Raw genomic sequence first — 13178 nt, 5'->3', positions numbered from 1 at the left:
TCAACATTCTGAATCAGCTTCATCATAATCTCAAAAATCTGATACTATTTTGAGTAATTCAATTGTTATGAGCGGAGGTAAAAACTGGGATAGATAGGAAGACTTAAAACAAACATTGTTAATGTTACCAACTGGATTTAGTGTGCATGCCATTCAGATTAAGAATAATTTGTGTATATAATAAAGAAAATACTAAAAGGTATTTAATTATTAGACCAGGGGCACATAATGAATACAGATATATGCCAAATGGTTAAAATACAGATCCTTGTAACCCCTCTGTTCACACGGTGTGATAATCAGAATATGTATGTTAAACAGATGGCATACATACGATTTTCATTCAGTTTTTGTTATATCTATTAAAACAGCTGTACAAAAATAGTTGATTGCGAAATTATGGACTAAAACATTGTGATCGACATTCAAAACATCTTCTTTAATATGCAATAACAGACAGATTAGGCAAATTTAAAATAAAACAACACAGAATTCTCAGTCGCAAAGGTTGTGACTTCAGACACAGGCGAATTTCTAACTAATGGTCAAATATGTATATGTATTATAGATGTGGAGCAAAGAAATCATTCCAACTGTGTGGAAAAGATAATGTATTGTCAAAGTTTCTTGTAGATTTGCCCTTTTATCAAGACCAAAAAATTAACAAATTTGCTCGTAAAAGACGTTAAAAAACAATAACATAATGCAAAAATATAGTATGCTGTTTACATTATGGACTAATAGAATCTTACATGGGTCTGTGAAGTGGACAGGGATATCTCAACCCGAGTGAAAGATTTTGGCTGGTCAACCCGAGGCTTGCCGAGGGTTGACGGACAAAATCTTTCAGGAGGGTTGAGATATCCCTGTCCACTTCACAGACCCATGTAAGATTCTTTTTCTCCCATACATAGCAGAAAAATGATGAAATTCCATTTAGTTTCCAGCTTTTTCATCGCGCCATTATCGCAGAAACGTCGTTATGTATCAAAATTGATGACGTCATCTACAATGTGCGCCGCATGTATTGATGACGTCACGTTATTGTCTAGCGCGTGTGAGCTGTCTTACACCCCCTGTGTAAGATAGATATCTTTTCCCTAGCAACCACGGAATATCCCTGTGAAGTATGGGAGAAATACTGTGTCCACACTGTTAGCATTCGTATCCTACGGACTATACTACTTCTTTGACCAATATATATTTTGATAATATATACAGACCATTGGCTGGAAATTCATACAAAGTCCCTACGTCTATAGTATCTAATTACATATAAGTATATAGACAATAATAAGTCTATAAAGTTTATACTAGCCTGACACCGTCGTGACGATTACAGACTAGTGGTAGAAGTACATGTACGGAGACTGGGGCAGTCCACTGTAGTCATACGGCGCGTAAGGGGGCGGCCTCATGGTGCCTGAACCGCCCTTGGAGGGCAATCCCAGGCTTCTCATTAATGACGTCACGCCCGTCTCCTCCATCACATCATTGGAGAACTGCTTTACATTCGGATCGAATCTCAAGAAGCGGAGAAGCAGCCACAAACTCGCCGTCTCGATGTTAAATAATAACGTCCCTGCAGTAATGGCGGCTGTAGCCTCAAACTGTTCTGTAAATATAAACATGTAGGACAATCAGTGGGCGCGTTATGTTATGGCTCAAAACCTACTGCTGAAATATATTTAGTTTTCATTTCACGTCTGCATATTTAAATAATTATTAAATTTCTTTGTAAAGAAAGATGATGTAGAAAGATCATTTCCAAATCAGCAAGAAACATTATAATTATAAAACAATGACTATCATTAATGATATTATAAGGTGGTCGTGTCGACAGTATATTATATGTCGCATAGGTACACATTTCACATTATTAATACACATGTGGAAGCAAAACAGAAACAACACAACTATGGCCTAATTAATTATACGACTATATATACATTTTCTTACTTTTTTACTTATTTTATTTTTTCACAATAATTGTAGTAATTGTAATTGTAGTTCTTGGAAAACATATTTGAAAACATATGAAAAATATTGTCACTAACAAATTCATCTACAATAGTTTTTGTAATGATTATATAGCATGTGTTTGTGTGATAAAGAGTAGGAAGGTTGGAAACTAAAAGAGAGGGTGACATACTTTTACACATTTGTTAAAAATTTGTTAAAGTAGCTGTCAATAAAGCTAATAAAGAAACACAAACTTACAATTGTATCAAAATATAGTGTCTGGCTAATTGAAATACAAATTGATTCTCACCCATTGCCCATTATGCGATGAAGTCAGGCCTCTTAATGAACATAGATCAGTCAGACATTGGTACACAATGTTATGTCAAAACACTGTACCACTCACTTACCTTGGTCTGATAGAGGCGAGAAATACAAGCCTCCAAAGATGAGCAAAAGCAGGAGATTCATGCTGAACAATTCCTCACGTTCGTGATCTATTGAGGGCTTTATAAATAGTAGACATCATCAAAGCATAGGTTCTGCAATCAAACAGGTAATAGTTGCCTATTGGGAATGTTTCCTAATTGAATTGTTTATACAGCAATGTTTTATATTTGCATTGAAGCGTTAGAAAACGCAATGGTTGTAGGAAAATTTATGTTGATGTTATTGAATTTCCTCGGATAGTTATAAAACATCCGTAAGAAGGTTTTTTTTAATAATTTTATCATTTAAATGTCATCAAATTACCCGGGTACATCAAAACATAATAACTATGTTATAGTGGTGTTCATAAAAAAACCTCCTATAATAACAGACGTTTGCAATATTTACTTCCTTTTCTAATATTAAATCAACGTCCTACTTCCGGGTTCTGATTGACACGGCGAAACTTGGTGACATGATTTAAAATACACTACTATATCAGTATATGTACCTAATGTGCCTCCTGTCTATGCTATACAGAGATGTAATACTCGAGACTTTACTAATATTATTACACTTTGTATAACGATCTGAATGCTTGAATAACTAAAGAATGTGTTATAATGTTGTGGAATAGGAAGCATGTTAAACCATAAAGCTGGTAACTTTCTACACAGAAAATCATTTAGAAGTTTGTTCCATGTCTTGTTTTATCATGTTTTGTTTAATATGTATTTCTATTTGTAAATATTTGTATAGCATGTTGCAATTTTAGTATAAACACGATATTTTTATAATCTTTGAAGTTGACATGATATGTACTTGCAGCAAATGCTATAGTTTTCATGAACTCATCTTGAATGTTACATTACCGTTTATTTGGTTTGTGACAAACATAATGGATGCATCACAGATGAATACATTAACGTCACTGTCTATCAGAAACAAAAATGTACAGTTGATTTCATTTCATTTAAAGAATTATTAATCTATTTTAGCAAGTTGATGTCGGTCAATCCATGATTTATGGCGTAAAACGAGAGCAATATAAATCTGGGACTTTGTCATCAGTCGATATTATTTTTGGTTTGTCCGATATATTAAATCGACCCATCAACATGCTACATGTATAATATCCAGTGTTAACACCAAGGTTTGTCATTTCAGATTCCAATGCTCAGAATGGTTTTCATTATCATTACCATATGATATACTACGTTATCCTATTCCGGAATTTGGTTTCATAATGTTTTTTGTAGTTGTTAAATACCACATTTTTTTCAAGATTTCACTCTTATAAACTTACCTTCATTTCTCATTCATGACATCGGATGTTCGTTTTAAAAACCATATATACCAGCCTATATGATAAATATCCACCTTAATGAGATATTAGGAGTATCAGTCCAGAGTTCACGTTCGTCGCTGTATAACCACGGAAACCCCTAGGGCGGCCAACGAGAAAGCAACACGGTACATTGGCCCCAGGTCATTATGTTTGTGGAGTCTATTCAATAGGTAGTGGTATATTCGTGTGTCAGCTCAAACATGTCCGCTTAAAACTAAATGGTATGTGAAAACATCTATCTACAGTGTGCAAATTTGGGTGCACTGCGCATTGGTATACACTTCATAAACTAATGAAGATGCACTATTGAAACCGTCTGATACCTTATTTCATGAACAATTTCTCATAAATAAAACATCTAAATACAATCAAAATAGATACAGTTGGATGATCAATGTTATCACCCAAAAGTAACGAGGAGGTTTGTATCCTATTTGTTTCCCACCAGGATTTCTCTCAGGCCTTAGTAATAAGAATACGCTATCAAAGATACAACGTTTTTAACATTCCTTAAATTTACTTATCTTTTATTTAATACTACTTTATTCATTTTGTAAATAATGTACTTTCATATGTTACACTATTGGATAGAAGTTTGAGGTTATTTTTGCATAGACTGAAAGATTTGTGACGTCATACTCTAGAATGTTTTCACGGGATTTTAAAAGCGGCACAGTTATTGGCAAAACTCAATTAAGATGTCAATGCGTCACACCAGAGTTTGTTTTTATTGTGAAAAAAAGTCAAAGCAAGGAAATTTATGCCGAATAAGTACCTCTTTGACCTATTCAAATAAGATTATAAACTTTATTCTCAATATCTTGTGGGTTTATGGAGCCGCAGACAAAAAACGGACAAAAACAAGTTGCTTTACAGTAATAATATTTACAAACAAAACTACAATCAATTTCGTTGAATGAAAAGTCATCGCTACCCCAGAAGGTGATCACTTTAATAAAAAGTTTCTTATAAAATACCGCCTTTGAAGCACGATAGTTGAATGACCTTTTTTGGCAACAGTTTCAGCAGAATCTGAACTCAAAGCAGTCACCATTTTGTCTCCTTTTTTATGACTGTCGATACGATAGCTCGGTGCATTTTCGACACCTTGAAAACACCCTGTAAATTTGAGTCCTGCTTATTCATAGGTTTCACAATGTTGCATGTAGTGAACTATGTTACACTGTACCTTTTGCTGAACATCCATTTATCTGGGTCTGTAGATTAGTTGAAACTAATTTACAGTTCCAGGTAAACTAAAGTACAGCGAGAGGTGTACTTATCCACAGAAAGACCAAATACTTGAACAAAAGTTGAAATTAAGCACTGGTGACAACAAAAGATGACATCATAACCATGTTTTAAAACAGAGAACACGACAAAGGCCTTGTAAAGGTGAGAACAATGGAACATTTTGGCGGTATTTTTAAGTCATAGCTCGCAAATAAACGCCAACGGTGTCGTACACACATCGTCGTACAGTTTTGTAGTCGTCCCCGTTATTGCTGATCTCCTTTTATTCAATTTCTGACCGGTGCTGGATGATGTTTTAATCACTAAACTAAGACATTGCTCAGTTAGTCCACCATCTGGCTGGTTTGTGCCCCAGGGCGCATTAAGTTGTGGTAAGACGTCCTCATCAGTGACTAGCCAGCGGAAGACCCCTTCGGTTTCATCATCTCTGGCTCCTACCCAGGCCGTTAATGCTATAAAATCTAAATCAAAATTGGTAATTTAAGACAGAAGGTTTAATTATTTGATTAAAAATAAGTCAAGAGCAACAATTATAATAAGCTCGTGTTAAACAAGAAATGCGTTTTTATGATTCATTAAAAAATTAGAGTTGTCCGCCATGATATATTTTGATGGCAATTATCTGTTGGTGGCTTAAATACAGATTCCTACTATAATGCGCCTATCCACAAAGTTCGATAGATTACATAAAACATGGCTTATTAACATAAACGATATATCTGTCTGAATATATTTACGTAAATATCAATATCATTTTCATACATATATCACTATTCTACTCGATTATTTACTTTCGATTATCTGTGTCTTAACATATCGATACTTATTCATCGCTTTGATTTCTGAGCGATGCATTATAATTGCGTTATAATATTGTCTTCTTTATTTGAAATAAACTTAGTCTAAAAGTTAATATGAGTTGTTTTAATGAAATGAAAGAATTAACGAATGCATAGAAATCCTATGTTAGTAGTAGATATTTACGATGCTTTATTGGCTGGTCTCTGGGAAACAGATATTTGGTGTGTTAATGCCGAAAACATGGATTTTCTCTGTAATTAAGACGTTACCTTTGAAGACGGCGTTATCATATTCCTGGGATGTATCCATGGTTACGAGATGTCCCGCCTCTGCGGTACAGAGATCCGAGGCGTCCTGCCAGGGTGTCGGAGTGGTGTATATCTTAACACACGTTCCTGTGTTATCATCATAACGGTAATCGCCCCTGGGACACGCCACTGTACGGGAAAGGACAAAATCATTGTTATCAATACACATCTTGGAAGTGAAACTGATAAAACCATTTTGATTTTCGCAAATGTTTTCTTAGAGTTACCCTTGCTCTTCTGAAGATTTAAAAAAGGCGGGTTGCAAAATCCGGCCACGCTCTGATATCTTTCAATTTCATTACTTTAAGTGTGGTTCATAAAGAGCGTGAAATGGTGTTTTCTTATAATGCTCTAGGAATGTGACAAGGGGACCCTTCGTCCCATTTTTTGAACACATTTTGATCTTAAATCGAAGCTGATCTAATCATACAAACAGATATCTATTTTTACCATCATATCTAGCCTACCATATTATTACTATACACTAATTTTCACTTAAACGGACACTAAAATCTTAAATCTAGAAATGCATAGCTAAGTATATGAACAACTCTGTTTCCCCGATATTAATTTTGAAACTAATTTAGAAATAGGTAAAACATGCCCAGAAAGAATTTTCAATGCAGGGTAAAATTGTGGACGGACACACCTTTTGATGAGATAACATGACAAATAGCAAAATTTCGTTTTCGCCCCCCCCCCCTCCCCAAGAAGTTACTTTTTTATAAAAAATAATTATTTCGAATAAGAAATTGCTCAGATATAAAGCATACGATATACTCAAATTATCAATGAATAAAGAAAAGGATATCACGTTTTGACATGTTTCTGCGGGCAGTTGTAATAAAAACGAACACCAATATTTCAGAGACTTTTCTAAAACCACAAAAATGTAGTGTTATTTTAGAGAAGTAACTAGTTGTACCTTCAATGTGCAAAGTTTGAAGAAAATTGGTCTGTGTGCAGTGTTTATACAATTTTTTAACATTAGCCTGTTCACCGCGTTTTGATCGCCAGCGCCACACCCTGGCAAATATTTATATTTTAACATGTATGTAGACGTTTTGGTAGTATGCTTCAGGGAGATATCACTTAAAGATGCTCCACCGCTGACAAATGGTGTTTTTACACTATCAAAAACAGGAGCAGACGATTTAGTATTTTTCTTCAGTTATGAAAGTTACTTACTTTAGACCATTACCACCATTGAAAGTTTAAACTTCTTATTTTACTTCAAGTTAAAAATAGGAAAAATAATTAATTGCATCCCGAAAAAATTCCGTGGCACTATATCATATATGGAATGAAGTAATGATTGCGCATGCACCAAAGCGAACTAAATTATTTCATGGTTTTTTTTTTGTGCTAATTAGTCATATATATACACGATTAAACGCCAATTATTGTTCAAATGATGAATATCATTCATGCTTTGTCGGCGGTGGAGCATCTTTAAAAACGATAGAAGTTCCACTATTACAAGGCAAACATATACCAACATACAGACAATCATATACAGGTAATATGACATTAAGTTCAATCAAACAATATTTGCACATGGACAAAGAGAATGGAACCAGTCGATCGGGAAATACGAAACATTGCTTTTTATCATTTTATTCATGCCCATCACGCATTGTTTGATTCTCCATTCATTTCTTGTTATATCAACCAATTGTGTAATGCAAGAACTGCCATACTCACATCGCCATAGATTGATAGCTTTCAGGATAGATTTTCGTTTCGAATGGAGAATGCATTCCTCTGATGTCTGGCTGTAGTACAGATATCTACAGTCGGGCGTCGTCTCGCAGTAGAAGATACAGGCTACTAAGCTCGGTTTTGTTCCTGTCACTAAAGCAGGTGTCAGTTGGTCCAGGTTCATATTCACTGTCAGCAACTCATACCTTTTCAGATCCGATCTTACGCCTAGCAATTAAAAACACTGGTGGTATCAGGGGATTTTCTAGATATTGTCTGTGTCATAAACATATTATAACATCCGTTATAACTATTGGGTCTGAATTCCACTATGTCGCACTGTCACATTAATCACTATACGCACAATAGCCACAGTAAAAAAATCAGCCACCATTTACATATCTGTCTTGGAGTGAATCAATTTTTTAAACAATCGGTTTCTTTTAACTTTTTAAAAATATTGAAAATGCTAAATTTGTATGTACATACCTTGCAGAAACAGCCAGATAACGAATTTGACAGAAGAAATATTTCTTATTATACGCATCCTTCTCTCTGTGAAGAGATAAAAACACGAAACAGATAACAAAAAACTTTGAAATTCAGATTTTTCTATTACATAGAAAACAATAAAGGAAGAAAGAGATACCTACCTAAAAATTCTGAAAGTCGTGGTGTGACAGATGATGTTGAACTGCAATGGAAAGTTAACATATCATTAAAACTATCGCAAGTTTTCTGTTAAACAGATGATTCCAGTTCGAAGATCCACCACCAACGGTCAGGTGGTACCAAGGTCTATCTTTTCGGGACGTTGTACATATATATATGGATTTCGCCGTTACTTTTCAAACATATACAACTGTCGACTTTGTATAGATGTATAGCATGATTTTGAAAGGAAAATTATCGCTCTTTCCATCGGCAGTAACCGTTTTTATGACGATGTACTAGAAATGTGTTTTAATAGCCGCTAAAGGTAGGCGGGTTAGATATTTTGAGTCTTAGTTTTCACCCTTCTCGTATATAGTACCATGTAGAGTATGATTTTTATCGTTTTTTGTATCTAGACCTCTAAAACGTTTAAAAATGGTCTTAGGGCACTCTGGTGGGTCCATGATTATATAATCTTTAACTAATTCTCAGATCCCCGTGCCTCAAAGGGGCGAGCGCTCAACAAAAAGCCAACATGAAGAACAATGTTAGTTAGGAAGGAGAGAAAAAATATCCTAAATTTAATCGCCTTTTACGATCATGCAATAGGGGCAGCAGGTGACAAAATGACAAATGTACGATTGCAACAGAAAAATTATACAATATAAATGTACAAGATACAATATAAATCTCGAAACATTGAATAACAAAGCACATATGTATATAACACAAATAACAAATTATGCATTATCATCACTACATAACTTATGAGTGTTTGAAACGCTATAGTCGCACACCGCTAGCATGGCTTTGATCATGGCTGGAAGTTAAGGCCATCACCGTTATAAATAGTAAAAAAGATAATATGCGTATCTATATTATTTCGCGAGATTACGTTGTAGTCTCCGCCAAAAGGATTTTGAAACATCTGTCTAAAAGTGCTGACGGTATCGGGTACTGTTTATAGATCTCGTAAATATCTTTGATTCAGCTAGTCATAATGCTATTAAAGAACGTGGTTAGCAATATCTCAATGGAATCGTTCATCAAATAATATAATACAAATAGAAATTAAAACAAAATAAGTATTCAGCATCTCAGTTTTTTTTATCCTTACACTCATTTCATTGTTGACGTGTTGATAAAGGATTTTAAGCTTTGAAACTGGCATACGTACCCGTACTACCCGGTATTGTAATGTTCTGAAGACGACATTGTTATCTGTCTCTAGACCAACAATGTTACAGGTAAGTGGGTTTGGTACAATTTGAGGGACATTTACGTAGAATGTTGTCATTTAGATATCAATGTTACTGTTCAAAACTCTTACCTATAAAAATCCGTCTTCGTGGAAGAAACTTTCTGCCGTGAAGATAAACCCTTGAATGTTGCCTTTACTTCTGAGTTTTTATTTCCCTTTGTTTCTCGTTGAAAAATCATTTGTTCTCATTTTGAAAGTACAGATACCTATTAACATTATGGATATGCAGTACTAATGTGCTGAAGCTGGAGAACCAACTACCGTGACGGAGTAAGTTACCGCTAATTGGAAACCGGTAATTGAAAAGTATGACTCTTTACTTATAAATGGGGTTTTAAACGACAAACAAATTTAAATGGTTAAGAAAAAAGAGACAAAGTGGGTTAACTAAACAATTTGTAGGTAAAAGCTAAACATGTAGTTTGTTAATCAATTCTCAAACATACATGATTAATGATACAAACATATTTGATAGTGTACAACGTTAATTCTGTCTGGGTATAATTGTTCTTACTTTCACATAGCGTCACTAAGGCAAGGACATTTTGATCAAAGGGAAAACAAAACAGCATCATGGTTGTTTTGTATTTGTTGTGATCTGTGGCGATACACAGCTTTAAAAGTTCTTGTTTTTGAAAAAAAAATATACTTAGGGTACTTCCTAGGCGAAATTTTCATGTTATGGAAACGTCTCTTATCAATAGCAATGTATCATCAACGTACAAAGTTTTTTGGTTCTGCAGGTAGGTCGTTAGAAGTGTACGTGATACCCAACATTGCATGATCGTAAAAGGCGACTAAATTTAGGATATTATCTTTTCTCTTCTTCCTAACTAACTTTCTTCTTCCTAACATATCTCTTGAAATCGCCGTAATTTTGGCCTTCTGTTGGGCGCACGCCAGTGTGAGCACTGAGGTAGGCTTTGGGTTCTGTCCCTAGACACACCAAAGTTTGTATAAGTGGTAGTTTCTGGTCCTGCTTCGCGCTCATCTTAAAGGGGGAGTAGGAAGACTGATTTGCCCGTTGTCAGTATAATGTGACCAGGTGGGGTGTGTTTCTTGGTTTCTTCGGTAGCAGGGTTCCGTGATATAGCACTATATTTAGGGCAACAGTTTCACTATACAAGATGACACAACACTAACATAACACATTCTCCCATTACACGCACTGCGCACTTCATACACGCTGCACACCGCATACATGGGAGGCCGTCCTTACATGGCGCTTGCTGTAAAAAGGACGTTTATTAACAAACAACAAAGTCCTTTAAAGATGCTCCACCGCTGACAGAGCATAAATGATATTCATCACTTTAACAATAATTGGTGTTTAATCATGTATATATGTGTCTAATTAACACAAAAATAATAGAAAATAATTTATTTTGCATTTGGTGCATGCGCAATCCGTACTTCATTCCATATAGAATATAGTGCCACGGAATTTTTTCGGGATGCAATTAATTATTTTTTGTAATTTTAACTTATAGTAAAATTCGAAGCTCAAACTTTCCAGAGGTGGTAATGGTGTAAAGTAAGTAACTTGTGTAACTGAAGAAAAATATTAAATCGTCTGCTGCTGTTTTTTATAGTGAAAAAATACCATTTGTCAGCGGTGGAGCATCTTTAAACAAGGAAGAAATATAAACATAGTTTTGCAAGGATATTTTAAAAAAGTAGAAGGAGACAAAAAACCTAACGACCAAGCTCCAATGACTAAGACTTTGTGGAGTATGTTGGCCAAACATCCCTTTAGACAATTGCAATACAGATGAGCACCAACTTTGTACCAAAAATTACATTAATGAAGATGAATATAGAGACCATAAAAGGCTAACATGACGTTGCAAATTACTTTACACCCCTCCCCCCTTCAGGTATATTGTCGGTCGAAGCGTTGTCTTTACATAACAGATGCTTAATCAACCATGACATTGCACCTAAACTCGGCATTGACCTATATTTGTATGTGTCTGGTATCCATGTCACGAGGACATTTTATTCCTTTGAGACACATGACTTTAAAGCACACACGGATCTCGGTTGGATGATTGTATATATCTACCGCAGCATCACAAAACAGACAATCAGACAACGCAACACATTACACATATGGGGGCATCTTTCGATAATCCTGGCTTTTAATAGGATGTTAATGTAATAAACCAAACAATTGATAAAATTAACGCCCATTTAATAGCCAGTGTCAATTAAAAATGACCTCCCAAATATGCAGTGTGTTGTATGAGTGACGTGCATGTGTGTTTTGGGAGAATGCATTGTATAATTACTCTTTTGTAATAATACAACTCTAGTCGTGTATTGGGCAATATCATTGAAGAATGCTGTCAAAGATAAACTCCCAAATTAAGTTGCCTTTACCGACCATAAAATGGAGACTGTCCATTTTCACTGATGTGGAGCACTTCCCAAGTGGCTCGAACACAATTTACCATAGATTAAAATAATCATTCTTAATATCTAACTTATTTCTCACAAGACGTCAATTTCCCATTCTGTAGAATTGGTGTGTAAAGTTATTTAAAGATCGCCATACTTGTATGTAAAACAAATATTATCTCACTGTGATTCTGAATGTAATATGACACTTGCCCGATGTACACAACCTTTTGTATTTAGTTCTGTAAACCAATTTTCTTGTGCACGATTTACTTTCGTGAATTAAAGTATATGCTTCGACGAGTATATCTACAGTTTCTGCTCCTGCTTAGCTCTCAACATACAGGTAGAACGATTGGTTCGCCCGTTGTCAGTACATTGTACAATGTGACCGGGTAGGGTGTGTTGCTTGGTGTCTTCGGTTGCATGCTTCAGTGATATAGCACTATAAAAAGGGCAACAGTTCCACTATACAAGAAGACACAACATAAATATACCGCAGTCTCCCAAAACACGCACCTCACACAACATACACGCAACACACGGCATTCGGGGAAGGCCGTCCTTACATGACCATAGCTGTTAATAGGACGTTAATGAATCAAACAAACAAATATCTACAGCATTTATACTGATTTTCAAATCTACAAATGTTAAACTTGCTTTGAAATGGACACCACGAAAGTTAGATGCTGTAAAACAAACTTGGTTTACAATAGTAGCAATAGGTAACAATTTTAGCTGTGAAAGACAACATCATTATCTCGTTATAAGTATTAAGAGATACAATATTGCAGTTATATATAAATTAATGTCTCCAAGAACACTCAAATTAAGGATAGACAATCCATTAACAAGTTCAATTGTTGATGTGTTAATTCTCTCTAGTCATAAAAAGCAATAGCCACTACATTGTATCTCCAAGGACTTTTAGAACTTGTAGACAAATGCTGATGTCGCCTGAAAAGCATAGTTGGCTGGCAACGTATTTACTTTGTCAAAAAGGCGATAATAGCTTTATTTGTTTGATGTCTGGTGAGAAAAATGAAAACTCTGCAGA

At 35.1% G+C, this 13178-nt stretch overlaps 1 protein-coding gene and 1 long non-coding RNA gene across 2 annotated transcripts; both read right to left on the bottom strand.

Annotated features, from left to right (window-relative positions):
• Positions 1-418: 418 nt before the first annotated feature.
• Positions 419-3888, bottom strand: LOC138319905 (uncharacterized). The gene is made up of 3 exons (XR_011208041.1): positions 3698-3888; positions 2373-2504; positions 419-1615 (listed from the first exon to the last, which is right to left on the bottom strand). It is a non-coding gene; the product is annotated as an uncharacterized lncRNA (long non-coding RNA).
• A 725-nt stretch (positions 3889-4613) lies between these two features.
• LOC138319904 (uncharacterized) lies at positions 4614-8025 on the bottom strand. The gene is made up of 3 exons (XM_069263020.1): positions 7807-8025; positions 6064-6231; positions 4614-5454 (listed from the first exon to the last, which is right to left on the bottom strand). Exons 1-3 carry the CDS (start codon positions 7985-7987, stop codon positions 5171-5173), a joined length of 633 nt encoding a protein of 210 aa, XP_069119121.1. The 5' UTR covers positions 7988-8025; the 3' UTR covers positions 4614-5170.
• Positions 8026-13178: the final 5153 nt, after the last annotated feature.

The sequence above is a fragment of the Argopecten irradians genome, chromosome 3 (assembly GCF_041381155.1).
Source record: "Argopecten irradians isolate NY chromosome 3, Ai_NY, whole genome shotgun sequence".
NCBI classification, from domain to species: domain Eukaryota; kingdom Metazoa; phylum Mollusca; class Bivalvia; order Pectinida; family Pectinidae; genus Argopecten; species Argopecten irradians.
This window is presented reverse-complemented; position numbering and strand designations above follow the sequence as displayed.

What these genes read in the sequence shown, in the direction of transcription:
- LOC138319904 (XM_069263020.1), bottom strand. Translation starts at nt 7,987, where the DNA reads ATGAACCTGGACCAACTGACACCTGCTTTAGTGACAGGAACAAAACCG. An exon ending in AGCTATCAATCTATGGCGAT is followed by an intron (nt 6,232 to 7,806) that starts GTGAGTATGGCA and finishes TTTCCCGTACAG; the next exon opens with TGGCGTGTCCCAGGGGCGAT. An exon ending in TGATAACGCCGTCTTCAAAG is followed by an intron (nt 5,455 to 6,063) that starts GTAACGTCTTAA and finishes ATTTTGATTTAG; the next exon opens with ATTTTATAGCATTAACGGCC.